This window comes from Spermophilus citellus (assembly GCF_964194105.1).
Source record: "Spermophilus citellus genome assembly, chromosome: 9".
Taxonomy (NCBI): Eukaryota; Metazoa; Chordata; class Mammalia; order Rodentia; family Sciuridae; genus Spermophilus; species Spermophilus citellus.
The window spans coordinates 122,258,773-122,285,696 of record NC_138191.1 but is presented as its reverse complement, the minus strand read 5'-3'; the positions used below and the strand labels follow the sequence as shown (position 1 = coordinate 122,285,696).

General features: G+C 52.4%; 1 protein-coding gene across 2 annotated transcripts in view; it reads left to right on the top strand.

Moving 5' to 3' along the window:
• NIPAL3 (NIPA like domain containing 3) overlaps positions 1-26,924 on the top strand; it is a 43,427-nt gene that overhangs the window by 1,662 nt on the left and 14,841 nt on the right. For both annotated transcript variants that reach the window (XM_081308446.1, XM_081308447.1), the window contains exons 2-7: positions 1,376-1,696; positions 17,555-17,623; positions 19,126-19,297; positions 21,557-21,616; positions 22,751-22,896; positions 25,748-25,844. In XM_081308446.1, the coding sequence (XP_081164572.1) occupies positions 1,604-1,696; positions 17,555-17,623; positions 19,126-19,297; positions 21,557-21,616; positions 22,751-22,896; positions 25,748-25,844 (637 nt within the window). In that variant the 5' untranslated portion in view covers positions 1,376-1,603. The remainder of the gene's footprint in view (positions 1-1,375; positions 1,697-17,554; positions 17,624-19,125; positions 19,298-21,556; positions 21,617-22,750; positions 22,897-25,747; positions 25,845-26,924) is intronic.

The window sequence follows — 26,924 nt, the reverse complement described above, 5'->3', positions numbered from 1 at the left end:
ATAATTTTGCAAGTCTGGTTATGGGATGTGAGTTATGGCATTACCTGGGGAGTGCATGTCTGTGAATTCTGCCTCACCTGGAGGCACCAGCAGCAGTTCAATTCGGAGGCCCTTTGACAAAGTGAGACTCAGGCCAAATGGCCCTCATGGCTGCCATGGCACGAAGGCTACATCTGGTGTCTCCTGGGTGCTGGACTTGGTAGTCTCCCTATTTCTTAGGCATGTGCTGTTCACAATAGGAACCAGAATTCCTGGACATAGGGTGGGCTGGCAGAAGGAACTAGAAGCTATGGGATAGGCAGTTTTCTAAAGCCTGGGGTCATGGCAGAGACGGTGTCTGTTTAACACACAGTGAGCCCTTAATAACTGTCTCATGGATGGTTACGGGAGAGAAGAGGAGGAATATGCATGAGTAAATTAAATGATCAAACTGGTGCGAATAAAATAAAAACTAGTAGCAGCTGACATTGATTAACCATTTACTGGGCATGCGTTTTACATGCCTTATTGCAACAAATCCTCACAATAATAAATCCTAACCCATGGGTTAGGAACATTAGTATCCATCTGTTATAGCTCAGGAAGCTGCCTAAAATGTTAAATCACCCTGCCAAGGTAAAACATGGCAGATCAAAGGCAATTTAAAATATTTTTATGTTAAATATCCAAATTCAAATGAGTTTTGTTTGTTTGGAGTTTTTCTTTTTTTTTTTTAGAGAGAGTGAGAGAGAGAGAGGAGAGAGAGAGAGAGAGAGAGAGAGAGAGAGAGAGAATTTTTAATATTTATTTTTTAGTTCTTGGCAGACACAACATCTTTGTTGGTATGTGGTGCTGAGGATCGAACCCGGGCCGCACGCATGCCAGGCGAGCACGCTACCGCTTGAGCCACATCCCCAGCCCTGGAGTTTTTCTTATGCATATGTTGGGTTTTATTTTTTTTTTTTATTTCCCTGCACTGTGGTAGGGTTTCGGCTGCAGTCCTCAGAACACTAGCATATTTTCTCTTTCTTTTCTGTTTGGTAGAAAAGTTTGAGAAGTGCTGACAATACCAGTCCAATGAAGTTAACAGGGATGATCCTCACCAGGGATCCTACTTCTGTCCTTAAGAGCCTATGGAATAAAGGAGGGTTTAAATTTAGGGTATGATAGGAGGAAGCAAGAAGAGTAGGAGAGGGAAGAATTGCCCAATGACCCAGGAGAAAACTTTTGGGGTGGATGAGCAATGTCAGTCTTCTGGGGGCCAAAGGTATGATACAGTGTCTCAAATGGCCCTGCCTCTCGTGGCCAGTGTGGTCCTGACGCTGCTCTCAGGGAGCAAGGCAGGGACTGTGTTTCGCTCTGCATGCATTTTTAATGTCCCTCTCCACCACCCTAGAGCACAGCAAGAATTGGAAACGCACCCTCGTTGTCTGCTTGGGAGAGACAGAAATTGGCTCTCCACTCCGGGAAGCCGAAGAGAAAGCTATAGATCAGCCAGAAGAGCCTCGAGTGCTTTTTGGCCGAGGAGGAGATGGCTGCCGGGAGGAGGTGAGCATCTTGGGGAGGATGGCGTAGCCGCACTCCAGCACCAGGCCGGGCCCTGAGGATGAGCCACTAGAGCGCCATGGACGGAGCCCAGCGCGCAGGACTGCAGCTGCAGCAGCTCCCGCCCACCAGCAGCGCCGCCTCCGGGGGCGAGGCTTCCTTCTCCTACAAGGCAAGGACTTTTCTCTTGGTTTGGGAATTTTGCATTTTTCAAACCAGAAAACGACACAGCGCGGCTTTGACTGGCAGATGTATCCAGGGTGCACGTGCCTGTGGCAGGCAGAAACAGAGGGCCCCCACATATGCAGGGCAACAGGAATCGAGAGAAAGGAAATGCTCATTAAAACCCATTAAATAGGGAGGTCGAGACACAGCTTAGAAGCAGAGGGGAAGGCAGTGCATTCCTACTTAGAAGATTCGATGCTTTAAAGAATCACATATTCCAGGAGTTGCAGGCAATCGGTGTTCATGATTTATCTCCTTCGTGTCTTTTTTCTGGTATTATAGTTTCAGGGCCATGTTGTACATGAGGTTTTGGATCTTGGTTGTTTCACTTAATCTAACTTGTAGAATATTTCCCCATAGCCATGAGAGTGAGCCAACGGGTGCTTTTTGAATGATTGCCCAGTAATCTGTTGAGCTGTTGTAGAACACACCCCCCGTTGTTGGATATGCAGGTCATTTCTAATCTGGGGTGACTGCAAACGGCGAACATCACAGAATGTAAATCTTTGAGTCCATCTCTGATTTTTTTCTTATTTTTTTAAATTCTAATTAGTTATACATGACAGCAGAATGCATTTTGACATATTATACACAAATGGAGCACAACTTTTCGTTCCTCTGGCTATACATGGTGCAGATTCACTCCAGTAGTATAATCATACATTTATATAGTGTAATAATAATGTCTCTCTCCTTCTACCGTCCTTCCCATCCCCCAAAGCCCCAACCTTCCCCTTACTCCCTTCTACACAAACCAAAGTTCCTTCCTTCTTCCTTATCCCCCCACCCCACTATGGATCAGCATCTGCTTATCAGAGAAAACATTCAGCTTTTGGTTTTTGGGGATTGGCTTATTTCACTTAGCATGACATTCTCTAGTTCCTTCCATTTACCTGCAGAAGCCATAATTTCTTCTTTATGGCTGAGTAATATTCCATTGTGTATATGTACCACATTTTCTTTACCCATCCATCTGTTGAAGGGCATCTAGGTTGGTTCCATAGTTTAACTATTGTGAACTGAGCTGCTATAAACCTTGATATGGCTGCGTCACTGTAGTATGCTGATTTTAAATTTTGGGGGTATAAACTGAGGCGTGGGATAGCTGGGTCAAATGGTGGTTTCATTTCAGGTTTTCTCATTATTTTCTTATATCCACATAGGTACAATTATTAGGTCAAAGGGAATGAGCCTTTTTAAAATTAAGGGGTTTCTAATGTCAAGTATCCACATTTCTCAATACCTTTGAGTACAGCATCTTGGATTTTAGGTTTTATTTATTTTTTTCCTGGATCAATCGGAGACTGATAATACCCTAGAGCCAGTGAAGAACTTAGACCCCCTCCTTTTATGGACTGGGAAACTGAGGCCGAGAGATGAGAAGTGACATACTGAAGATCACATAGCAAGTTCAGAAGCAGAACTAGAATATTATTACTTCTAGATCACGACAACTAATGTTTATTGAGCTTTATGCTCTGCCCAGGTACCTGCTGGTTCTCACATGCATTTTCTCAGATAATCTTCACAATAAATAACACTGAATGCAGCCACAGTTTTCCCCATCTGTAAGATGGGCTAATAGTAGTTCTGTCTCCTGGCGGTAGTGGGGATGAAGTGAATTCGCCAGTTGAAGCACTCGGAGCAGTCACTTGTGCACAGTGACCAGGGTTTGCCACGTACTTGCTGTTACCCCTTTGGAGAGGTTATGTGAGGCCCAGAATTTAAACAGGGTCAGGCTGACAATGACACCCTGCTCCTCACCCATGTGCCACAGGGTACTCTCTCCTCGACTCCTGGCCGAGTCCCCTCTTTGCTAGAGGCCCCTCCAATGTGCTGTGTCACCCCTGCATGTCAAAGAAGGGTACGAGGCAGGAAGAATAAATAGGGCACTGGGGAAAATCAAAGGCTTTTATCATCTCAATTCCGCCTGACAAGCCGAGCACACTGCGCACACACACAAGCCATCAAATTTGCCTGGAGCTGGGCTCTCTGCAGAGCCAGGATTGACTCAGACCCGGCCGGCTCCGTCATGCCCAGGAGAGCTGTGTAGCTGGTTCCAGAGTTGGGTCTGTTCTGAGCCAAGGTGACACTTTCTCACTGTTGGCGTCCTGCTCCTTGATCTTCTTTCCGTGAAAGCCTGTCATTTCCCCTCCCTGTGCGGCCACCGTATTCTTCTAGGGCTGTGATAGGAAGAGGGTCTTGGCCCAGTCCGTCATCACTGGTGGGTGGTCTCAGGCAAGTCTCGGGCCCTCTCTCTACATCGGTTTCTGTCTCTGTGAAATGAAGCGGCAGAGTTCATGAATTGTCCCCAGTCCTAGCTGGCCACCAGAAGTACCTGGGGGTGCCCTAAAATACACAGGTTTCTCCCTCTTGGGCTCATCTCTGTCTTTCACCCCCTCTTCTTTACCCACCTGCAAATCGTGGCTGAGCATATCTACATAAACTGGAGTCGACATTTTATAAAAATGCCTCAGGTGACTCGGATGATCAGCCAGGTGGGGGATTTCTAGAGGAGGTGATCTGAGCTGCTCCCTCCCCTACCCCCAACTTGTCCTGAGAAACTGATCATCTTGGGCTGAAAGCCAGAGACTTTTTTTTTTTTTTTTGGTGGTGCTGGGGATTGAACCCAGGCCTTGTACACTCGAGGCAGGCACTCTACCAACTGAGCTACAGCCCCAGCTCCACCCCCCTTTATTTTAAATGTGGTACAGGGGATTGGACCCAGGGTCTTGCACATGCTAGACAAATGTTCTTATACATACAGAGAAGTGTATAAATCGTAGCACTAGATGCGAGATTTTAACAAAGAGAGGGCACACGGGACCGTGACCAGCCCGCAGATCAAGAGCATTATAGTTCCAAAAATCTCCTTGTTCCCCTCCCAGCCACTTCCCTGCCCAGGAGTAACCAACCACCCTCCCCTCAAGTCCAAAGGCACAGTGACAGGGGCACATCACCATCCTGAAGGAATTCCCGGATCGGCCCAGTCCGAGTGCCACCGACACCAGGCCTCGCCCGGCATGCTGAGCGCCTCCATCTGGGAAGAGCAGGATCTGTCCCTGTGCTTTGTGGTTTTCAGAGTCTTAATTAATAGCGGTCAGTGTCCTGATCTCTCTGGATCAGGCCTGGGCCTCACTTTATAATGACATTGTAGAGAGGCTGGTGCCATCGAAAGGAGATTGTTCCCCAAGAGAAGGGGCCACGGGGGGGGGGGGGGCGGGGGGCACGGGGGAAGCCACGAGGGGAAGCACCAGGATCGGTCTCGGGGGTACAGATGGCGAGAGAAGGCCCTGCCCAGAGCCTTTGTTGTGATGTCCCAGGGAAGGCAGGGCAGGGCGGGGGGACGTGCAAGTCCTGGCTAACTTGAAAAATTTCCAGAGACTTTGGGACCTGGGGACTTTCCTCAGGTGGATTTAGGGCAGGGGGATACTGACCTGATGGGGGTTTGACCCAGGAGCTGGCGGGGGCGGGCTCTGGGTTGGCCGGTCAGCACGTGGGGGGGCCTCCTGTGCTGGGCTGAGCATTCGCCGGCTTGGGAGGTGGGGTGTCTCCCCCATCAGCAAGGCTGACTGCCAGGGTGTCAGGAATCCAGAAAATCAGAAGTGGGTATGGTTGGTGAGGAAAGAGCACCAAAAGGCCAGAGTCTAGGACAACAGAGCGGCTCCTGAGGAGATTCCTGGTACATGCCGTTTTGATCACAAATTCTGTCCCATCACTTCTTACGGAACATCTTCATGCCAGAGTAGAGAGAAATCAGTCATGGTGACTGCCAAGGGGCGGAGACTGAGGTGGGCATGGGAACAGCTGGTTTTGAGCCCAGGGAAGTACCAGGTAGGGTCAGGGGAAGAAGATCTGGGTTCACATCCTGATTCTGCTTCTTCCTAGACAAGGGACCTCAGAAGATCTGTGACCTCATCAGTAGTGTGGTGGCCTCGCCCCCCAGCCACCTGAGTGGACCAGTCCTGACCCTGCCATAGGCACGATAGGCAGAGGGAGGCACTTAGCTCAGAAAGGTCACGAGGAGGAGGAAGGGGAAGGCACCGGCAGAGTCGGGAGGTGTGGTTAGCTCTGCCTGGGGAGCAGGGAAGGGCTTGAAGGGGAAGCTCTCCTTCCTCCTTGATTTTATCCAGGCTATCTTATTTGCAAGGAATAAAATAAAATTTTATAACTTATTTCAGGAAAGCTAAGGCAAAGGGGGAATTACTATAAGGCTATGGTGTGGCTCAGCACTCGGAGCAGGAAGGGCAGAGGGGTCTGGAAGGCCTGCTTCAGAAGAGGGAAGGCTGACGCCAAGGGTGGGCCGCTGCCCACCCTGGTCCAGTCAGTGTCCTTTGGGGGTGGGGCTGGCCAGGCCCCGACAGTCCAACAAGCATGGTTTCCGGGGCAGCTCTGAGAAGAGGGCTATGTGGGCTGGGAAGGCTGCCCTCCAGGCACCTGTTACTCTTGGAACAGGGAACCAGTGAGTGGCCCCAAGTCTAGCCTGACTGGTGGACGAAGCCCTGTCCTCCACCCTGCCCAACAGGGCCTGGATTCTGGCTGTGAAGGAGGGTGCTAGAGCCAGGAGGGAGTCTGTCCCAGCAGGTCCCCACACATTCTCTGCCTGGAAGCGCAGGCCTCAGTTTCTTGTAGGTAGTGGCTGTACCCCAGCTGTGTCCACCAGGTGCTGGGGGAACCTGAGCTACATGGTCAGCGGAGGGGCAGCTTCCCTCAGGGAATCCGGGGGAAGGGGAGGGTGGAGATACTTAACACCAGTACCTCTCCTTCAAGACAGAATTTGGCACAAAAGAGAGCTCCGGCAGGTGTCAAGAGCATGGACCTTGGACTCTCCAAGACCTGGTTTCAGATCCCGGCCCCGTTGCTCTCTGCCATGCCGGCTGGGAGCGTCCGTCAGCCTCTGCAGGCCAGTTTCAAACCCATCCTGCAGGGTGGCTGTGAGGGCTGGGAATGGGTGGCCTGTGCCATTCCCTGCTTCTGCGGCAAACCCCACCGTCCTTCCAGCTCTGCTGCAGGATTGATCACTTCTTCCACGAAGACCTTCTCAGGCTTCTTGGCAGGAAAATACAGGCCCTCTATCCATAGCCAACTAATAATTGCTGTCATAACTACACTAGTGAACATATGCCAAGTGTTGACTGCTATGTGATGGCACTCATCCTCTCAGAAGCCCCTTGAGGAGACCCCCATTTTACATGCGAGGAAAATGGCACTGAGAGGTCAATTAACTTGCCTGAGGCCACACAGTCAACAGGTAGTAAAGCTGGGGTTCAAATCAAGTCTATGCACTGCTGAGGTCCTTGGTCCCAGCTGCTACTCTGTGCTGCTCATGTTGTGCCAGGCGCTCTGTGAGACCCTTTCCCACTCCCTGACATTAGTGATTAAATGTGGAAATGACAACCTCAGGGAAGGTAATGACTCACCTGCCAGAGAAGGTAAGCATCAGGGAGGTGGCCTGAAGCCCGCGTGCAGGTGTGGCTGGGTCTGTTGAGCCAGACCTGGGTGCCCCTTGCATTTGGATACCAGCTGCCTCAGGCCAAGCCAGGATGCAGGAATGTGTACTCACCAGACTCCACTTCAAAGCCCAAGGCGTTGTGGGAGGTCAGTTTAAACTGCAAGTGAGGACTGGTCTTGTCGCTGCCGTGTTTAAATGGAGGCTCTTGGTGGCAGACGGCGCAGTGCAGCTGAGAGCTGAGGTTCCACTTGGAATCCAGTATCCACACAAGGTTTGCCTTCCTGAGGACAGTTTATTCTTGCAGAGTTATAGGTGGTCAAAGATCAGTTCTCTGGTAAGAAAATACCAGAGCCAGAAGGGCCCTTGGAGTTGTTAGTAGTGATGATAAAGGCTTGTGTCAGTATTGGCCATATCATGTGACGTTGCCACCCGGGCCCTGCTCACATGACATAGTCCTGTGAGGGTTCGTATTATGTGAGTGGAGTGACTCTAAATCCCGGCATGTGCTTCAGGCCCAGGTACTGAATAGAGCCCTCGCCTGCCCCAAGTGTCCCGTGCGGCGATGTACAGTTACCCTAAATATGGGGACCCCAGTAGGTGGGAGGCCTCACTGCCCGGCCAGTGGGACACAGTGGGCCAGAGTGGTATGGGAGGAGCCATGCTCAGCCTGGCCTGCCGCAGGCTGCATCGCCACTTTGGCCGGGTCCTGAGCCTCCTCAACTATCAACCCTCATGAGGAGCACGGCGTTTGCTCCCACCGGGATGGACAGTTTGGACTGAGCTCTGCCTCTTCCCAGGAAAACTGAGCCATGGTCAGGAACTGGATCAGGTGTTTCCTCAGAACATCCGCCCACCTGCATTGCAGGGACAATGTCAGGACAGAGATGTCCCAGGTGAAGACACTGACCTGTGTTCCCTAGAGGCGGTCCTCACCACCCAGCCCCCTGGCTGGGACCTGCTTCTTCCTGTCTGCACCTTTTCCTAAGAGAGCCCTGACTCCAAGGTGGAATCCTGACTCCAGGGTCAAATTCAGGTTCTGGGTTTGCTTACCAGCGCCTCCCACCTCAAGTAACCTCCGTGAGAACAGAGTTACCCTTGGCAAGAAGCGAGGAGGCCAGCAGGTCCCCAGGAGGAAGCTCTCCAGGGCCGCCCTGTCCTTCCCTTGCTGTCCCCAGAACTGCCAGTCTCATGGTTTCAGGCTCTGAGGCTTGGAGAACAAATTTGCTGGCGGGATTCTCCTGAACTTCCAATCACCCTGCGCCGGGCCCTGGAGGGTGGCTGATAGGTGTGTGTGCAACCCGTGTGACCCTGGGCGGTGGCGCCTTCTTTGCCAGACTTTAAATGCTCATAAAATGGAACCAGTCACCACTTCACAAAGGTTTGGGGGCAGAATGAGCCTTGATGAGGCCCTTGGAGAGGCCTGCACGGAAGCCATGAGTTATGACTGTCACCGGTCACAGCTGTCCCTGCCTGGTTTAATGCTGTGGAAATGACTTTTAAAAGAAACCTCCCCTGCCCGTGTCATTGGTGAGAGCATGGCGCCTACAAGTGGGGTTCCGTCTTTCCTAGTTTGCTTTGTCCCCCCTGAAAGGTCCCTCAGCACCATGGAGACTGGAGGCATCATCGACACCAGGAGGCCAGAAGTCAGAGTTGCAGGTTCAGGTCCTCCTGTCCTTACCCTCCTTAGGTTATTTCACTTCTCTGAGGCTTACTTTGTCCTCTGTGAGCCCCCTCCACTGTGTGTGCTCAGAACAGGAGCACAACTGGGCACAGTGGGGGACCTCCATGTGCCCGCCACTCAGGAGGCTCAGGCAGGAGGATCACTTGAGCCCAGGAGTTTGAGGCCAGCCAAGGCAACACAGGAAGGTCCAATATCAAAAATATATACAGGAATTGGAATTGTACCACCTCACAGGGTTGTTAGTGGCCCAGAGGTGCCCAGAGAGGACCTTGTGCCAGCCCGTCTCTGAGCGCTCTGTGCATACCATCATCCTGGCAGCCATTTGACTGGGAACGTGTTGCTCTAGATTGGCTTCTCCTCGTGCACTGTGAAGTTTCCATTTCGAGTCCACCCGTCACCAGTGCCCTCTGTGAAATGGCACTGCCATGTCTCTGAGGCAGGGGTCCCTTCCCTTCCTCAGCTCTCCTCCATCGGTGGCGTGTCGAGGGCACCTGCTTGGCCGGCCTCCTGGAGGAGCGGGCATGGCGTCGGAGGGGGGCACGGACTGTCTGAGCAGAACGTAAACTGGCCATCAATCAGTTCCAGGTGGAACCGTTTTTGGAGGTCAAAGGTGGCCAAAGATGGGCGTTTTCATGTGGTCACCTTAATCCTCAGAGCTGAAGTCAGTCCCTTCTTCAGATCACCTCAGGAGGTCCCTGAGGCAGCCCAGAGGGAGGGCAGTCCCTGTCCTGCCACCGGCCGAGGAGGAGGAAGCCAGGCCTCAGGGAGGAGCCCTGCAGCCGCTGCCCTGCGAGCCCCAGTGGCTTCCCTCACTCCCAGAGCCTGTTGGTTCTCCGTTGTCTCCCACAAAGGCCGCTGCCAGCCAGACATGTCCATGGAACGGGAAGCAGAGTTCTTTGGTCACCTCCTGCCCCAGGAGCTCAGTGCTAGGGCTGGCCCCAGCTCCCCGTAGCCACAGCCCCTGTTCCTGGCACAGGCCCCAGGACCGCGGTGGAAGCTCCTTCCAGGTGGCTGGGCTTTGCCCTGCGTCCTCCATCAGGGCCACAGGGAACGGAGGGCTTCCCTGAGGTCCTCAAACGTGACCCTGTAAAGAAATAGCACCTGTTTCCTGATACAGCTTTTAGTTGCCATCTAAAATTTTCCATTGCAATTTAAAACATTTGCAAAGTACGTAAATACTGGCATCTTTAAAAACGGTTACACATTCCATGCCCAGCACCAGCCTTCTGAAAATCACCTAAACCGTCTCCTCAGCTCCTGGGAAATTTGACCTCATTCTTTTTTTTCTCCTTGAATTTGTATTCCCCTGGTATTTCCCTCACAGAATTTTATCCCAAAATTCTATCTTTTAAAGTTTTATGGGCCCCCATCAAACTTCAGACAAGTTAAATTTAGGAGGGTTTATTTGAGCAAGGAGTGCTTCATGCGTGGGGCAGCGCTCGGAACCAGAAAGGGTTCAGAGAGCTCCGGGGAGGTAGCAGGAACAGTGGGTTTGTGGGTTGAATGCAGAAGCGAAGTAAAGAAACCACCTAATGGGCCCTGCATGGCAGTTGGCCTCTAGTTAGAAGTGATTCACTACTTCTGATTGGTGGAATTAAGTTTCATTTTACTTTGGTTTTCTTATGTAGGATCCCAAGGTGCTGGAGCTGGCTTAGCCTAATGACTTTCCAATTAAGAATAATTTTTAACACTTGCCATAAGGAAAAAAGTAGAGTATTTCATCAATTTCATTTTTTAAAATTTCCTTCAGCAGCTAGGGAGGCTGAGGCAGGAGGATCTCCAGTTCAAAGCCAGCCTCAGCAACTCATCGAGGCCCTAAGCAAATCAGCAAGACCCTGTTTTTAAACAAAATATTAAAAAGGGCTAGGCTCAGTAACTGCTGTGTGGCTCAGTAGTTAAGTGACTCTGGATTCAATTCCTGGTATAAAAAACTTTTTTTTCCCTTGGATTTGAGGTTCATAAGGGTTGATTCAGTCAAAAGATCCTCTTTCTTGCCCCATCTGGATGTAAGCAATTGATTAATGGAATATAAAGTTTTATGATAATTTTGAACCAAAACTAACAGTGTGTTAGAATTGAGTATTTGAATGAAAAGAATGAGGCTCTTCATTTTAAAAATTCAATTCCTGTGTTCAAGACCAGCACAGATTGCTAGAAGGGGGTAGAACTCGGTGTCCGTTCTACCACCAGTTTGGTTTCTGTGGCTGGAAGTACTAATAGGTTCTCTCACACTGCTGTAAGTCCCTGGAATGGAAGAGTGTCATTGTAGCTGCATTGCTGAATTCTTTGAACTCCTTCCAAGTTCTGTGGGAAAAAAAAAAAAAAATCACAGTGATAAACCACCTTATCAGCCAGCCAGCTAAAAGTATGATTAGGGCCTCCTTGGCCTCCTTCATTTTTGTTCAAAGCAAAGTACTGGACATACCTAATTTATTCGATTTTTCTTTCACCATTTCTGTGAAATTTATCAAAAAGGCATTCCCAGGGCTGGGGACATAGCTCAGCTGGTAGAGTGCTCACCTTGCATGCACAAGGCCCTGGGTTCATCCCCAGCACCAAAAAAAAAAAAAAAAAAGCATTACCAGTTAAGTCAGTGACTTTCTTCGCTTGAGGCACCTTGGTTAGCCTGCTGTGACCATAAAGGTCTGCGGGAAGTGAGACGTAAGAAAGTTGACTTGTCAGACTCGTGGAGGTGGGAGAGTGGAAGCTCCCCTGGCGACAGGCCCACCTCCAACGTCCTCCCTGGACACTCTGGCGTCCCTTCGTCCTCCCTGGACCCTGCCTCGCTTCTCAGTGCCCTGGAGCCCATTTTCCTGGGTCTTGTCCCCTCACACTGGCCACCTTTCTGGTCCTCAAAGGTCCTATTCTCATTTCCCTCTCAGGAGCCCCCCACGGGTTGTGGAACGGCTTACCCCACCCGACCCCACCTCCCTAGACCTCAGAAGCACCCTCCCAGACACCAGGGCAGCCTGCATTCCTAGAGCACCCTGTGCCTGTAAGCTCCCAGGTGGCTCTGCTCGCAGTGAGATTAAATAATCAGCTATTTAATATACACTGCATGAGGACAGGGGACAGGGCGTGACGTTTGTAGTCGGTGCCTGGCACACAGTAGGCCCCAACGATAGCACCTGGAATCTGCCCTTCCTCCCTTCGCTGCACGTCACCTGCTTGTGCTCATCTCTGACAGGTGGTACAGTTGTCGGTCGAGCCTGGGAGACTGAGCTCAGGACCAGCCCTGATCTTACCTGCTGTTTATTGAGGCACTAGGCTCAGTTCCACAGCTTCTGTGTTACACGGTTTGACTTGATAGTTAAGAGCCAGGCCCTGGGGTCAGACCACCGGGGTCCCATCGTGCATCATCCGCTTACCAGCTACTCCTCCCACCTTGTCTGTTTCTTCCCTGTGGAATGAGGTGGCAGTAAGTGGCTGTGGGGATTGACTGAGGTGATGTATGTGAAGTGCCCAGTAAGTGTTGCTGTCTGTCGTTATCATCGTCATCATCGTTTTACAAGAAGCCTGGTCTGCCAGTTGCCAAAATCTGAGCTCTCCTTGCTAGTCCTGACCACCTCCCACTAGCACGTGCCAGCTCCTGGGAGGGCCTCAGGCGTCCTGCTGTTGGCTGATAGTTAATGCCTATTGCGGGCTCCGGGGAGTCCTGCAGTGAAGAAGTCTGTTTACATGAACCCGACAGTTTGTGCCAGGAATTGTGCTACGTCGTGTTCATGGGCTTGTCCTGTTTATTCTTGCAACAGCCCTGGGAGTCAGGACTCTTAATAACCCCACTTGACAGCTAGGAGACGTGTTCAGAGGGAGGCCAGTCACACTGCCAGGAGTGACTGAGGTAGGATTTAAGGCAGGATCTTTCTGACCTCAGAGCTGCCCTGGGCTGTGCTGGAGTACTTCCTGGGAATGTCCGGAGCCCTGCAGGTGGACTTCTGCTGTTGTCTCTAGTCCACGAATGGTGGACTGTGTGTTTGAAACGCTCTGTCTCGGGCCAGGTGCCACGTGGCCGTAGAAGGGAGCAGCCAAGCATGTGAAGTCACCGGGGATGGAAATCTTAGCGCCTGCATCTTATTTTAATTAAAGCCCTTTCAATGCTGCCTCTGCCACATGACCCAGAGCCAGGGAGTTAGACTTTGTGCCCAGAGTGGATTCCTTCTTTGAAATCCTCCTCTTCATTGGAACTGTCTTGTGACACGTGCCACATTCACCTTTACCACCATTTATTTGTGCATAGATTAGGCCACTTAGGGAACATAAACCAATTTCCTCACCAGGCGTGAGCACACACCTGTAATCCCAGTGCCTTGGGAGCTGAGGTAGGAGGATCGCAAGTTCAAAGCCAGCCTCCACAACTTAGTGAGGCCCTAAGCAACCTTGAGAGACCCTGTCTCAAAGTAAAATATAAAGCCAGGCGTTGTGACGCATGCCTGTGATCCCAGAGGCTTGCAAGGCTGAGGCAGGAGGATGGCGAGCTCAAAGCCAGCCTCAGCAAAAAAGCGAGGTGTTAAGCAACTCAGTGAGACCCTGTCTCTAAATAAAATACAAAATAGGGCTGGGGATGTGGCTCAGTGATTGAGTGCTGAGTTCAATCCCCAGAACCCCTAAAATAAGTAAAATATAAAAAGAGCTAAAGATGTGGCTCAGTGGTTAAGCTCCCCCGGGATTCAACCAGTGGTACCACAAAAACAAAGTTCCTTCTGTTAATCAACAAGGACTCCAATTGGATATCATTTTAAAGTGACAGGGTTGCAGAATTCTGTCTACTCCTGTAAGGTGGTTACCTTTTAAAAAGGTAATGAAGAAATATGTGACAATAATAGCATAATGGGGGTGAGAAATGGAGCTGTATAGGAACAAAGTTCTGTATGCTGCTTAAATTGGTATTAATCTAAGCTGAATTGTTTAAAAAAATTAAGATGCTCATTGTAATCCTCAGCACAGTCACTAAGAAAATAACTAAAAAATAAATAGTAAAAGAAAAAATAAGGGGCCGGCATGGTGGCCTGTAATCCCAGTGACTCAGGAGACTGAGGCAGGAGGATTACAAGTGCAAAGTCATCCTCATGAACTTAGTGAAACCCTGTCTAGAAATAAAATAGAAAGGGCTAAGGATGTAGCTCGGTGGAAGAGCACCCCTGGATTCAATTACCTGTTCCACTGGAAAATATAGCTGTATAATCAAGGGAGGCAGGAATGGAGAGACTGAGGAACAGGGAGACACAGGCATAGAGAGAAGAGGAGTAAAATAGCAGTCCTGCTCATGGGAAGTCGGATCAGTGATAAGCAGAGTCCTGAAGCCCGTTTCCAGCAAGCGTCGGTTCCGTTAGGCTCTTTGGTTGCAAATAACTGAAACCAGCTCTTCAGCAAAAGAGAATGAAGGGCAGGAACCAGGATGGCTCCAGGGGTCTGTGGGGCAGGAGCTGAGGGTCCCTCCAGGCCTGGCCATAGGTGGAAGCCTTTGTGTGTCCCAGTCCACGATTTGGTCCCTAGAGAGAGTCCTGACCTGATGACTTGGGTCAAGCTTGGCTCATAGGCCCGTCCTTGTCCAGGATGGAGCACTTTGAATGACAGTCCCCACAAGACTGCCCATGGGGGGGGGGGTGTCGGGGAGAAGTCCTCCACAGCAGAACTGGGGTGCTCTTACCAGAAGACAAGGAAGGTGATGATGATGTTAGGCCAGCGAGAATCCTAGGTGTCTACTACAGAGCCAGTGACTGGTGTGTCCCAGAGCTGAATAAGCCAGGGAGGCCTGAGTTAGACTCGGAGAAAGTCCTCTGAGCTTCGCCAAGGTGTGCCCGCGGGCTCCAGGCAGCCATGGGACACAGCGTTGCCTGAGCTTGTTCAGCCACACCGTGGGTTCTGCCTTTGACCCTTATTAACACGGGACAGTGGGACGGGCTGCAGAGAGGCCAACAGGAGCGCCTGGAGACGGCGTGGGAGACGTATGATTTATTGGGGACAGCTTACAGGAGATCAGGGACTGCTCCAAGAGGGGTCCTATGGTGCCAGGCTGACAGCGCCTCTGTCCCTCAGTGCTCTGCCAAGCAGCGCCTCTGTCCCTCGTGCCTCCTGTTCAGGGGAAGCCAGCTGGAAGCGTGACATGCATCCTCTCCACAGTTCCCTCGGTTCTGCCTGGGTGGCCCCTGAGAGAGGACTTTCCTATGTGGAGCTGCAGAAGCAGTGACATCATCAGCATTAGCTTGCTTAGCTTGTCTGACCAGCATCTGGAGCAACTGTCCTGCTGTACGTGTAAGAAGGTAGCTTTCCACTGACCGCCCTGGCCCCAGTGAGTGTAAGAGAAAGCCAGTGTGCTGCAAGGTCATAGGTATCTGCTGGGAGCAGTGGCGCACCCCGTAATCCCAGGCGCTCGGGAGGCTGTGGCAGGAAGAGCACAAGTTCAAAGCCAGCTTCAGCAAAAGTGAGGCACTAAGCAACTCAGCGAGACCCTGGGTCTAAATAAAAAGGTCTGGGATGTAGCTCGGTGATTAAGTGCCCCTGGGTTCAATCCCCGGTACCCCCTCCGAAAAGGATATTCTGTACCTGAACCTTCCCAGGCTATCTGTCATTGTTCCCTTACTTGGCTAGATTTTGGGGAACTGAAAGGGGGCACTCAGGGGTATGGTGTTTCACTGTCTCCTTTTCTTCACGGATGATTCACACAGTCTCGGGGAGCCCAGGTAGGGAAGCCCTGGCCTGGTAGGTCTCCCTTGACCCTTTAGCTCTGTTGTCCTCTGACTGCAGCAAGGACAGGGTTTCTGCCCACAGTCAGCGGATCCTTCTGGCTGAATGTGAAGTCAGAACCAGCTTTGCCCTGGCCTGATGGGTCCTCTGGTTTCTGTTGGCCACCCACCCAGCTTGGGGCAGGGCTGGAGGAGCTCTTAGTCGTCATCTGGGCCAGCACTCACTTTTCCAGATGGGGGACACATAAACTGACCCGGAGGAGGGACTTGTCCAAGGTGGCTATGAAGTGGCAGCATTTGGGACCAGCACCCCAGTACCTGCTCCCAGCTCGGCCTCCTTCCCTGTGCTGCGCCCTGTGCCTTGCTGGGTAGATGTTAAAGACAGCTGTGCCTGGGGACCTAGGCAGACCCTCTGCCCGTGCTGGCTGCCCCTTCCCTGGAAGACCTCCTCAGCTGTCAGTACTGAGTGTTCCAGTGGGGGAAAGAGGGAGGGAGGGTGACTTCATCCCTCACTGGTGACCTTTCCTGAGAAGGAGCCTCGGCCAGCTTTGGCCACGCTGGGGCGCTCGCTGATTCTCTCTCCAGGTAGACTGGACACTGCGCCAGAGCTGTGCTGATCCTGGGGCCACGCCTTAGAGGTTGGGTAGGACTCCCAGGGAAGAGAGAGTCGGGGATGAGAGACAGGAGCAGAGGCGAGAAGGAAAGCAGCATCCAGGGAAGGGTGGATTACTATTTTGCCAAAATAAAGCATCTCTTTAGTGTTAGGGGTGGAGTACTTCTGCTGGGTATATTGGGGACATAATAGGGGGTGGCTGAAATGCTAAGCTAAGTGCACCTTAAGAGCAATTGGGTTCCTAAGCATTTACCCTAAGGGGACTGGAGGTGTGGCTTCGTGGTAACGCTCTTGCCCAGCAGGACCTGGCCCTGAATGCACTCAGAACTGCAAAAAAGAAAAAAGAAAGAAAGAATTTATCCCAAGGGCCTAATCTACACAGATGCACCAACTTTCATACTAGAATATTCAATCACAGCAAAATTTTTCTGAAGGAAATGGAGCAGGGCATCCACCTATGATCCCAGCCACATGGGAGGCTGAGGAGGGAGGATCATCAGTTTGAGGCCAGCCTGGGCAGTGAGACCCTGTCTCAAAATAGAAAATAAAAAGGGCTGGGGGTGTGGCTCAGAGGTAGAGTGCCCCTAGGCTCAGTCCCCAGTACTGCAGAAAAATGGCCCAAATGTCCAGTCATAGTAATGATATAAAATATAGCACATGAACTATTTGGCCCTTATTTAAAACAATAAATTAAACATGGCTGACAGGGAAATGTGTTCACAATATGTTGAGTTTCAAAAAAACAAACCAGGTTGTATAAAACAGGTAGTCATTTTATAAAGTAAAGCAACAATTTCCATTGACATCTAAACTTGTAGACAGAAAAAAGCTTACGGGAATAAGAACCACAATGTTTGTAGTGATTATCTCTGGGTTAGCGAGTTACAGGTGGCTTTTCTGTTGTGGTGTTCTTTTTACAGATCAGTATTTCCTAATTATTCAACAATGAACATACATTTGATAGTCACGTTTAAAAAATACCATGCCGAGGATTCTGAAGCTTATTCATAAGATGATCTAAATTAACATTTTGTAGATTAAATGATTGAAAGGCCCTAGGCCTTGAGCCAAGGCTCTCAGTAAGATGACAGGACCCAGACCTGTGTTTCTCCTGTAAATGCTGATTTCCAAACATGGCTTTTCTGTGCAAGATGGTGACCAGCCAGTGCCTCTCAGGGAGGAGCAGGGCAGGCTAGGCCTTATCTGGTCGTTGTGACCACACGGCCAAAGGGTAGAGTTTCCTGGGATACCCAATTCAGGCTGGATGTTGTTTTTCTGGTTTTCTATGGGGACAGCAAATAGTTGAGCATCAGGTATTTCCTGGGGTCCCCTGGCTTGGCCGTGACGCACGTCTGCTTTGTGAACTTTCCTTCCAGGAAAACCTGATTGGCGCCCTCTTGGCGATTTTTGGGCACCTCGTGGTCAGCATCGCACTTAACCTCCAGGTAAGTCTCCCTCACTGGCACCGTCCACAGCAGGGACAGGGCAGGAGGTGGGTGTCTCGTCCAGGTCCAGCTGCCTCCTCTGTGGGCCCTGCCTGCTCTGTCCTGGGCTGTACCTGCTACAGTACCTGGAGGACTGATGCAGAGTCTCTCTGGATTCTGTGCCCCCCTCCCTCGCCCAGCTCAGGACCTCCCCTCCTCTTGGGCCCGGGCTGTGCAGTCTGGCCCCCCGGGTTCTGGTCTCATCCTTTCCTGTTCCCCTTGCTGCTGGGCTGCTGTGGTGCTGTCAAGTTCAGCTCTGATTACAGCACAGACTGGTGCTTACACTCTCGGGGTGCCCTGCAGAGCCCGCAGCCCCTGTGTTCACAAGCAGCTGTGGTTTGGAGCAGGCTGACAGCATGAGGGGCTCCCCTGAGGGCACAGGGCACTGCCCCCCCTGATGGCAGGTGCAGTGAGGGGAGAGGAAGCATTAGGGCCCCTGGATGGGGCCTGCAGCCCGTGGGGGATGGGTGCCCATGGACAAGTCCCAGGCTCCTCTCCAATGGTACTGTTTCTGGGGGTTCCCGTGCACTGAGCCTCGGTGGTCCACAGGGCCCTTCTTCTCATTAATGTACCCCTCATTCGTTCTCCATCCCCTCCCTTCCTGTGCTTTCTGGGGTCACCTCCCAGGTACACCACCTGTCCCAGGTCTAAGTCCCTAGGCCCCGCCCACTTCCCTCCCCACCTCCCTCCCCCCTCCCTGGAGCAGGTGTGAAACTGTAGCCCTGTGGACAGGTGTGGGGCTCGTACACCCATGCCTTATGCACCTCTGCCATGCATGTGTGCACACGCCTGTGCGTGTGTTGTACGCGCCTGTGCATGTGTTGTACACGCCTGTGCGTGTGTGCATGTGTCCAGGATTCCCAGTTAGCACACTCGCCCTCTAATTCCACATGACTCCTAGCCTTCCTCAGTGACCACCTTGGTGTCTGTGCCCAGTTCACATTTCCAGAAACACAGGAGCTCGGGCCATGCTTGAGCCACGGTGTGCCCAGGGGAGGCAGAGCCCACTGATACCCACGCGGCTGCCCAGCAGAAGCTGCTGGCCCCTTCTACAGAAGGGAGCATGACCAGCGAGCCTCCCATACTGAGGACCCCTGGGAACTGCAGCCCGAGGGAGAAGGCCAGGCCACAGGCCAGGTCACGGCGGGGACCTTAGACCTGGCTCCCGCCCGATCGCCCTCAGCCTGTGGTGTGCATTAGCAGTGCCCGTTCCCAGCTGCCCACTGCGGTGACCCTGGGGATGAGCCCAGGCAGGTGTCCGTCCAGGTTTCCAGGGAAGGTTCTGTGGTTCTCGGCCCCTCACTGTTGGGGACAGCTGCCTTAGAGTGACAGGGGAGAGCTGGCGTGCAGCTGGCTGCAGCTTATCTTCTCTCAGTGAGGGCTCCCGGTGATTGTTAAAGGTGGGTGCAGGTCTGGGAGACGGTCGCGGCAGCTGGGCAACTCTCATTCTCTCTGGGTTCCAGAAGTACTGCCACATCCGCCTGGCGGGCACCAAGGACCCGCGCGCCTACTTCAAGACCAAGACATGGTGGCTGGGCCTCTTCCTCCTGCTGCTGGGCGAGCTGGGCGTGTTCGCCTCCTACGCCTTCGCCCCGCTCTCGCTGATCGTGCCCCTCGGCGCCGTCTCGGTGATAGGTAAGACCCGCCCCGCCCTCCCCGGGCACCAGGGTCAGAGCACTCAGCAAACAAGCGGCTCCTGCTGTGAGAGCAGCGGCCTGCCTTCTGACCCTCCCACCAGCCGCTGCGGGAGATGCCCGTTCTCCCCATTTTACAGGGGAGGACGTTAAGGCCAGAGGGATAGAGTTACTTCCCCAGCCCTTGAGCCTCGGGCGCCAGAACCTGTCCAAACTCAGGAAGTTTGTCAGGATGGCTTTTATTTCCACAGCAAGAGGAAGGTGAACCCTCGCCCATTAGTTTATACCATCAAGATAAGCTAAGCCTTTCTGGGGTTCAGATAACCTGCACCTCTGGAAGTGCACTCGGGATCTTTCTGCAGCACCCAATTTCTTTTTTTGGGGGGAGGGTGAGTATCAGGGATTGAACTCAGGAACACTTGACCACTGAGCCACATCCCCAGCCCTATTTTGTATTTAATTTAGAGACAGGGTCTCACTGAGTTGCTTAGGGCCTTGCTTTTGCTGAGGCTGGCTTTGAACTCACGATCCTCCTGCCTCAGCCTCCTGAGCCTCTGAGATTACGGGAGTGTGTCACCACGCCTGACCTGAGTCCCTTTTAATAACAACATTTACTTCCACATCTGGCATTTTCCCTGAACCAGCAACTCAGAGGATTTGAACCAATGAAAGACAAAGGATGCCAATGTCCTGAGGTCACAAATGAAATTGAATCAGAAAAAAATTCTTAAAGTAATGATGTCTGTAGCTTCACAAACACTTTGCTCTCCTTGACCCTGTTTTAAGGCCTTGTCTCTGTCTGGTGAGCTGGCAGCCTCCGGTGGGCAGGTCCTCGGGCCTGCTGCTGCCCGTACAGCGTGGCTCTGTGGTGTCGTCTGAACACCCCTCATAAGGCAAGCGTGTGGCACAGTCTCAACCTTTCTCTGTGACTTCTGACCATTTTCTGCCCAGCCCCTGTACTTATTTAGATTTATGCCCTTATCTCTCTCTCCTGCCCATTGCAGAGAGAGATGAGTGACTGAATAACTAGCATTTTAACTGTTAGTTTAACTGTTAAACTTTAATAAATATGAAATATTCTTAAAAATAAAGGCCTGAATTATGATGAGATTTCAGGTGTCAGCCATGAGACCTAAGGGACTCTTAGAGCTTCTGAGGTTACCCAGGAAAAAATAATACTAAAATTGATAACTAGCCTGGTGTAGAAGCACATGCCTATAATTCCAGCAACTCGGGAGGCTGAGGCAGGAGGATTACAAGGTCAAGGCCAGCCTCAGCAACTTAGTGAGGCCCTAAGCAACTTAGTGAGACCCTGTCTTTAAATAAAATAAAAAGGGCTGGGGATGTGGCTCAGTGGCAAAGCGCCCCTGGGTTCAATCTCTGGTACTGCAAATAATAATCACAACAACGACAGCCATTCATTGGGTACCTCTGGCTTATCCATCACTGCTCTAGGTACTTTAATGATAATAGTTTAGTTATAGAGCATTTGCTGTGTACCAAGGTGATTTGAATTAAATATTTAATTTAAATATTACCTTATTTAACTGCCCCTATAACTTAAGAGAAGTAGTTTTATTTTCAGTGGAATGTGGATAAACTGACTCACAGACAGAAAGAGACAGAGACAGGAGAAAAGAAAGGAAGGCAGACAGGGAGAAAAGCAGCAGCTGGTCCACGGGGCTGCTGATCTGCAGAGCAAGGGTGGTCAGTCCACTGTGGCTCCCTTCAAGCTACTGACGGTCAGAACCCAGCAAGCGGCAGCTGGATCCAGCAGCACATCTCCTAGACTGAGAGCTGGGAATCGCCTCGGGAGAGTGAGCCAGGTCCATTCACAGTGACACTCGCCCTGTCTTAGCATCTGCAGACACGGAAGAGTCGAGGAGAGGAAAGGATGGGGGAGCCACCAAGGTGGACGTTGTGATGGGGAAGCCAGAGCCTGGCTCACATCACGGGCCGCATGATCTTGGGTGGGTCCTTCACCCTGTCCAGCCTCAGCGTCCCCGCGTGTCTGATAGAGCCAACGACAGCACCCGCCTTCAGCGAGGGGCCTCCACCGTGACTCCTGGGCGTTGTCTGGCTCCTGGGGACCCTGGGAGACTCGGAGGGGCTCCTTCCCGAGGTGGAGGAACAGGGACAGAGGGGCCTGGGCTCCTGGGAGTGAGAGGTCAGGAACGAGCCAGCCCCGAGGGCAGAGGCAAAGGGACGTCCTCTGAGCGACAGCAGCCTCACTTCTCTCTTCTGTCCTCTTTCCTTCCAGCTAGCGCCATCATAGGAATCATATTCATCAAAGAAAAATGGAAACCTAGAGACTTTCTGAGTAAGTCCATCCCTCGATCCCCGTCCTGCGTTTTATGCTTGTGTCTTTTATTCAAGATAAAACCAGCTCACCCCAATTAAGAGACCGCCCGCCGCCTGTCCCTGTCTGTGATTCTGTACTGTCCCCAGCGCCCCCGAGCTGGGTGTTTTGATCACTGGTCCCCAGGCCAGGCTACACACCAGAACCATCTGTGAGACTTTTGAAAATGGGCCTTCATTCACTCCATCCGGTCTGCATTTATTGAGCATCTATTACTGGGAGCTTTGAGGCCTGGGAAAAGGCCCACTGAGTTCCAGAGCAATAGGGTCAAACCCAGGAGGCCGGATGTTCTCACTGTTACCAATAAAGGTGGGATTGGAGCCTGCAGCTTAGGTATGCAGCCCCAAGAACTTATTCACAGCTCCCACAACGTGCCCCAGCTCCCAATTAGCCCCGAGACCAATATCTAAACCCCTAGGTTTAAACTTTTAAGAATAGGTCAGCTCCACCCAGTGGAAAACATGGACCATCAGTGTTACAAGTTACTTTAACAGAGGTCCCTCCACATGGAAACCTGAGGAGCGGGGAAGAAGTGTTCCCCCCAATAACCGAGTGCCATGCTGTGTTGTAGGTGCTGGGGATATAGCAGACGGGGCTCCTGGTCCCACAGAGATGCTAGTCTCTCGGTGTGAATGTGTGTTGGGGATACAATAAACAAGCAAACAACCAACTCAGATCATTTTAGATCACAGAGAATACTTCAGAAAAAAACAACAGAGCCAGGCATGGAGGCATGCGCCTGTAATCCCAGCAGCTCTGGGGGCTGAGGCAGGAGGATTGCAGGTTTGAAGCCAGCCTCAGCCATTTAGTAAGGCTGTAAGCAACAAAATGAGACTCTGTCTCAAAATAAAAAGCAATCAAAAGGGCTGGGGTGTGGTTCCGTGGTTTAACACCCTTGGGTTCAGTCCCTGGTATCAAAAAGAAAAGAAAAAGAAAGAATGGGCATTAAGGAAGATAATTTATTTTTTAAAGAAAACCCCCAAATACAAACAGGTCTCAGGTGCTGCAAGGGAAACCTGACCTCGTGTTACTGAGGCACCCCCTGCTCTGGGCCTGTGCCCACAGAGGCCACTGACAGCCCCTCCTTCCCTGCAGGGCGCTATGTCTTGTCCTTTGTGGGCTGCGGTTTGGCTATCGTGGGCACCTACCTGCTGGTGACCTTTGCCCCCAACAGCCACGAGAAGATGACGGGTGAGAACATCACCAGGCACCTTGTAAGCTGGCCTTTCCTCCTGTACACGGTAAGAGAAGGCCCCCAGGACCTCACCTGAGATGGCAGGAGGGGATCGGGTCCAGGAAGCAGAAACCTCAGTACCCAGCAGTAGGGGATTCCAGGAATCACAGCACGTCTCACGGTCTGTGAGGCCAGGCTGGCGGGAGTCGCAGTTCATAGGAGTGTGGATGCCACTCGTCCTCAATGACAACTGGAGCCTCACGTGGCATGATGCCAGCCTCACATTTCTGGGGCTGTTCAGGTTGGTTCATAGACTGTTATCTGTGGAAACCACATGAAAAAAACAAATTCCAGGAAGTCGTCTCTGAGATGGAATTTTGACTCATTTTCATTTATTCTTCATCTTTCATCCAGAATTTTACAGTGACCACTGAAAATCTTTGTGACAAGTTAAGATCATAAAAGGTTTAAGCACGTTATTTCCCTGGTGCCACCCAGCTGTTGGCAACTGATGGAAGGCCAGGAGGGGCCGCTGGGGCTCCGTGAGGTTAGCTGTCCCGTCCGAGGCAGCAGAGCTGGGTGTGAAGACCAGGCCACCTGGCCTCGCCTGCCACCCACTCCCCTAGGGCCAGCTGCCTGGTGTTCACTGTCTTCCTCTGATCTGAGCAGCCGGGACCCTGACTGGGCCTTGAGTTCCCTGGAATATCCTTTTCCTCTGAGAGGCCACAGGAAGAGGATGGATTCCCCTGACCATCTCCCTACCACCAGCCAGGTCCAAAGTTCCCTAGTGGGCATGGAGAAGTGTGCACAGGACAGAGCCAAGGTCCTGCCCCTCCCAGGAAGCCTTGGCCCAAGCAGCCCTTTCACTTAGGGAGTCTTGAGCACAAATCCCTCATGTGCTGTGTGGCCTTGGGCAAGTCAGTTTCTCTCTCTGTTTTCTTCTCTGTGAAGTGGCAAGAATCACTGGACTTGGGATTGTGGTTGGAGCTACATGAAGTGGCGTGTAGGTCACCCAGCACCAGGTAGATGCTCAGAGTCAGTTTGTCTCACTCTGTCATCACTGTGAGGCAGCGCTTCCAGCCAGAGACTTGGCCAGACCAGATTAATAACTATTTACTGCATGCTTCCCGTGAGCCAGACATGGAGGGTTAAGAGATCAGTGAGATTCTGATTTCCCCGTTCTGCCATTGGCTTACATGGGACTGTGACCACATCCGCTTCATAGAATTGTTATGCTGATGAGTGTGACAGTCCTCACAGGACTCAGGGCCTCTCGGGAGACGCCAGCGCCTGGGCAGCCACCTTGGGACTTAGCGCCAAGGGCTGTTGGAGCACTCGTTGAACCGTGAAGAACCATCGGGAAGATTGGGACCCCAACCCAGCCCACCCCTGCTGAACACAGGCACGACCTGGAGCTGTTGGTGGTGACCCCCACATCTGCCTGGTGGGGTGTCCCTAGCAACGGAAGATGATTATGATGGCCTCGTGCAAATGAAATTGTTAATGTAACCAGAATCCTCCCAACAGGAGCTCACACCCTGACTGTGGCAACGAAGGCCGGGGAGAAGCAGGGGACGCGGAAACTGAAAGAATGAACAAGGCTCGTCGTTGGAGCAAATGCCCGTTTATTGAGGAACAGCTCTGCATATTTATAGAGCCGGGGGCGGTTTGACAGTTATGACAGTTTAACGGTTGAAGGGTTTGACAGTTGGCATGGGGTGCTTTCTGATTGGTGGGTAAGGATCATGTGAGCCAGCAGGGCTAGTCTGATTGGTGGGTAAGGATCATGTGAGCCAGCAGGGCTCACCATTGGACGGCTCTTCTGGGGAGATGGGGAAGTTAGTCTTTGGAGCCGGGGTGACTCCTGACAGAAACGGCTTGTGTCTTAGGGCCTGTAATCATAAGGACATTATTTTTTTTCTTTTTCAAACACCCGTTGATGTTTCTGCATTGGTTTCTTTGCGAAGCAGATTCTGTAGGGTGTGGGGTTGGCGGGGCGCTGAGCCCTGTCCCAGTTCCTGCTTTGAGTTGCTGGGTGCTGGTGGCTGACGGGGAAGCCGCGGCCAAACGCCGGGGCTCTGAGTGTGGAAGGGACAGTCACTGACGCGGGGTGGGGGGCACCTCTCAGAGTTCAGGCTGGGCGTCTGGTAGTCAGCTCTGCCAACGGAACACCTGGCCCTGACCTCAACGACGTGGTCTGGTGAGACTGTCCGTGGTCTAGGCTGCCCAGGCTGCCCAGGTTCAAAGCCCCATTCTGCCATTGGCTCACTTGGGACTGTGACCACATCCGCTTCATAGAATTGTTTTGCTGATGAGTGTGACAGGGATAAAGCGCTGAGAACAAGGCCTGCCCCATGACCAGGCTCTTTAGTAAGCGCCTCTTCTGTCCCTGGAGAGTTAGGATTATTATCCCTGCGACTCAGAGCGGGTGGCTGAGGGTTAGGGAGGTCAGCTTGCCCAAGGTCACGCACCAGTTTGGAGACAGCTCAGCTGCGTCTCACTCCAGATGCCTTCCTCCTCCTGGGTTGGGACAAGGGGGGTGAACACTGTGTTCCTGACCAAATTGCTGGGTGAACAAGTGTCTCCTCTTCAACCCACCCAGGTGTGATGGGGACACCCCTGGAGGAGTGACGCGGGGACAGCCCATCTCAACCTGATGAGACCGATGGAGATGAGGCGGCCCATCTCCCTCCAAGCTCTGGCCTGAGGGAGTGGCAGCTGTCCCGGGTTGCCCAGGGACAGGACCCCTCCCGGGGCGTTTCCTTCCCACTGGATCTGGCAGTAGAAACGCTTGGTGTTCAGCCCCTTTAACTCAGAGGGCCCGTAACTGAGAGAGCGGCAGGCCAGATGGCCCTGCCCTGCAGGGACGCCCCCTGGGCCCTCGGTGGCCGCTCTGACCTCCCCTTGCTGCCCCACAGCTGGTGGAGATCATCCTCTTCTGCCTGCTGCTCTACTTCTACAAGGAGAAGAACGCCAACAGCATCGTCGTGATTCTCCTCTTGGTGGCTTTGCTCGGTGAGTGGGGCCTGGGGGTGGGGTTTTGCCAGTGGCCTCAGAAGGAAATGGGGGTTTTGTTGATGGAACTGAGGCCTCTGCATGCAGAAGCCTCTGATGCCAACCAGGTGCAGGAGCAGGGGTCCTGCTGAGGGAGGCAGCCCCTTCATTTCCAGGATCCTCACTCAAAGGAGCCTCCTAAGAGCCGGGAGCTGCTGCTTCCACAGTGGACAGAGGACAGACTCGTTCTGTCCTCGGGAGCCTCCGTAGAAGGAGGCGATGGCCTTGGGCAGGTTGGCAGCCACGTGGGTTGTGTGAGTGGGGCCTTGGCACCTATAGGGAGGAAGCCTCAGGCAGAGTGAGGGAGGCGAGCCCAGAGGTCACTTAGAGGAGGCCGGAGGTGGCACAGCCCTCCAGGGGCCATGCAGGATCCATGCTGGGCTCAAGGCAAAGCCAGATCCTTCTCTCCCTCCCCCTCCCTCCCCCCATTCCTCTCTCCCTCCCTCCCTCCCCCACCTCTCTCCCTCTCCCCCCACCTCTCTCCCCCTCCCCCCCCATTCCTCTCTCCCTCTCTCCCTCCCCCACCTCTCTCCCCCTCCCCCCCATTCCTCTCTCCCTCTCTCCCTCCCCCACCTCTCTCCCTCTCCCCCCACCTCTCTCCCCCTCCCCCCCCCATTCCTCTCTCCTTCTCTTGATCCCTCTCCTGTCCTTTCAGAAGGATGGTTCTGTTGGGGAGATGGCTCCTGAGTCTGGTTAGTGGACAGACGGACCCACCTGCATGTAACTTCATAGGAGAAGGGGGCACGCATCCGCTGGGTGCTGCTTCTTGCTGATGCTATGGTCCCCGGCTGGTGACTTTCCCTGTTTAAGCCACTGTCCTCACTCTAAAGAGGGGTACAAGAGAACCCCAACTGGCCGGGAGGATTAGGGCTTACGTGGGATGGGCACGAAGACCCGGTTCCTGTGGCTTCTCTTCTGCCCCTCCCCCAAGAGCCATCCCTGAGCACAGGTTTGCATTGTTCTAATTTATTATTTGGGGGGACAGCTTTATGGAGTTAGAATTTACATGGCATAACCCCCCCCCCCACCCATTGGAAGCCC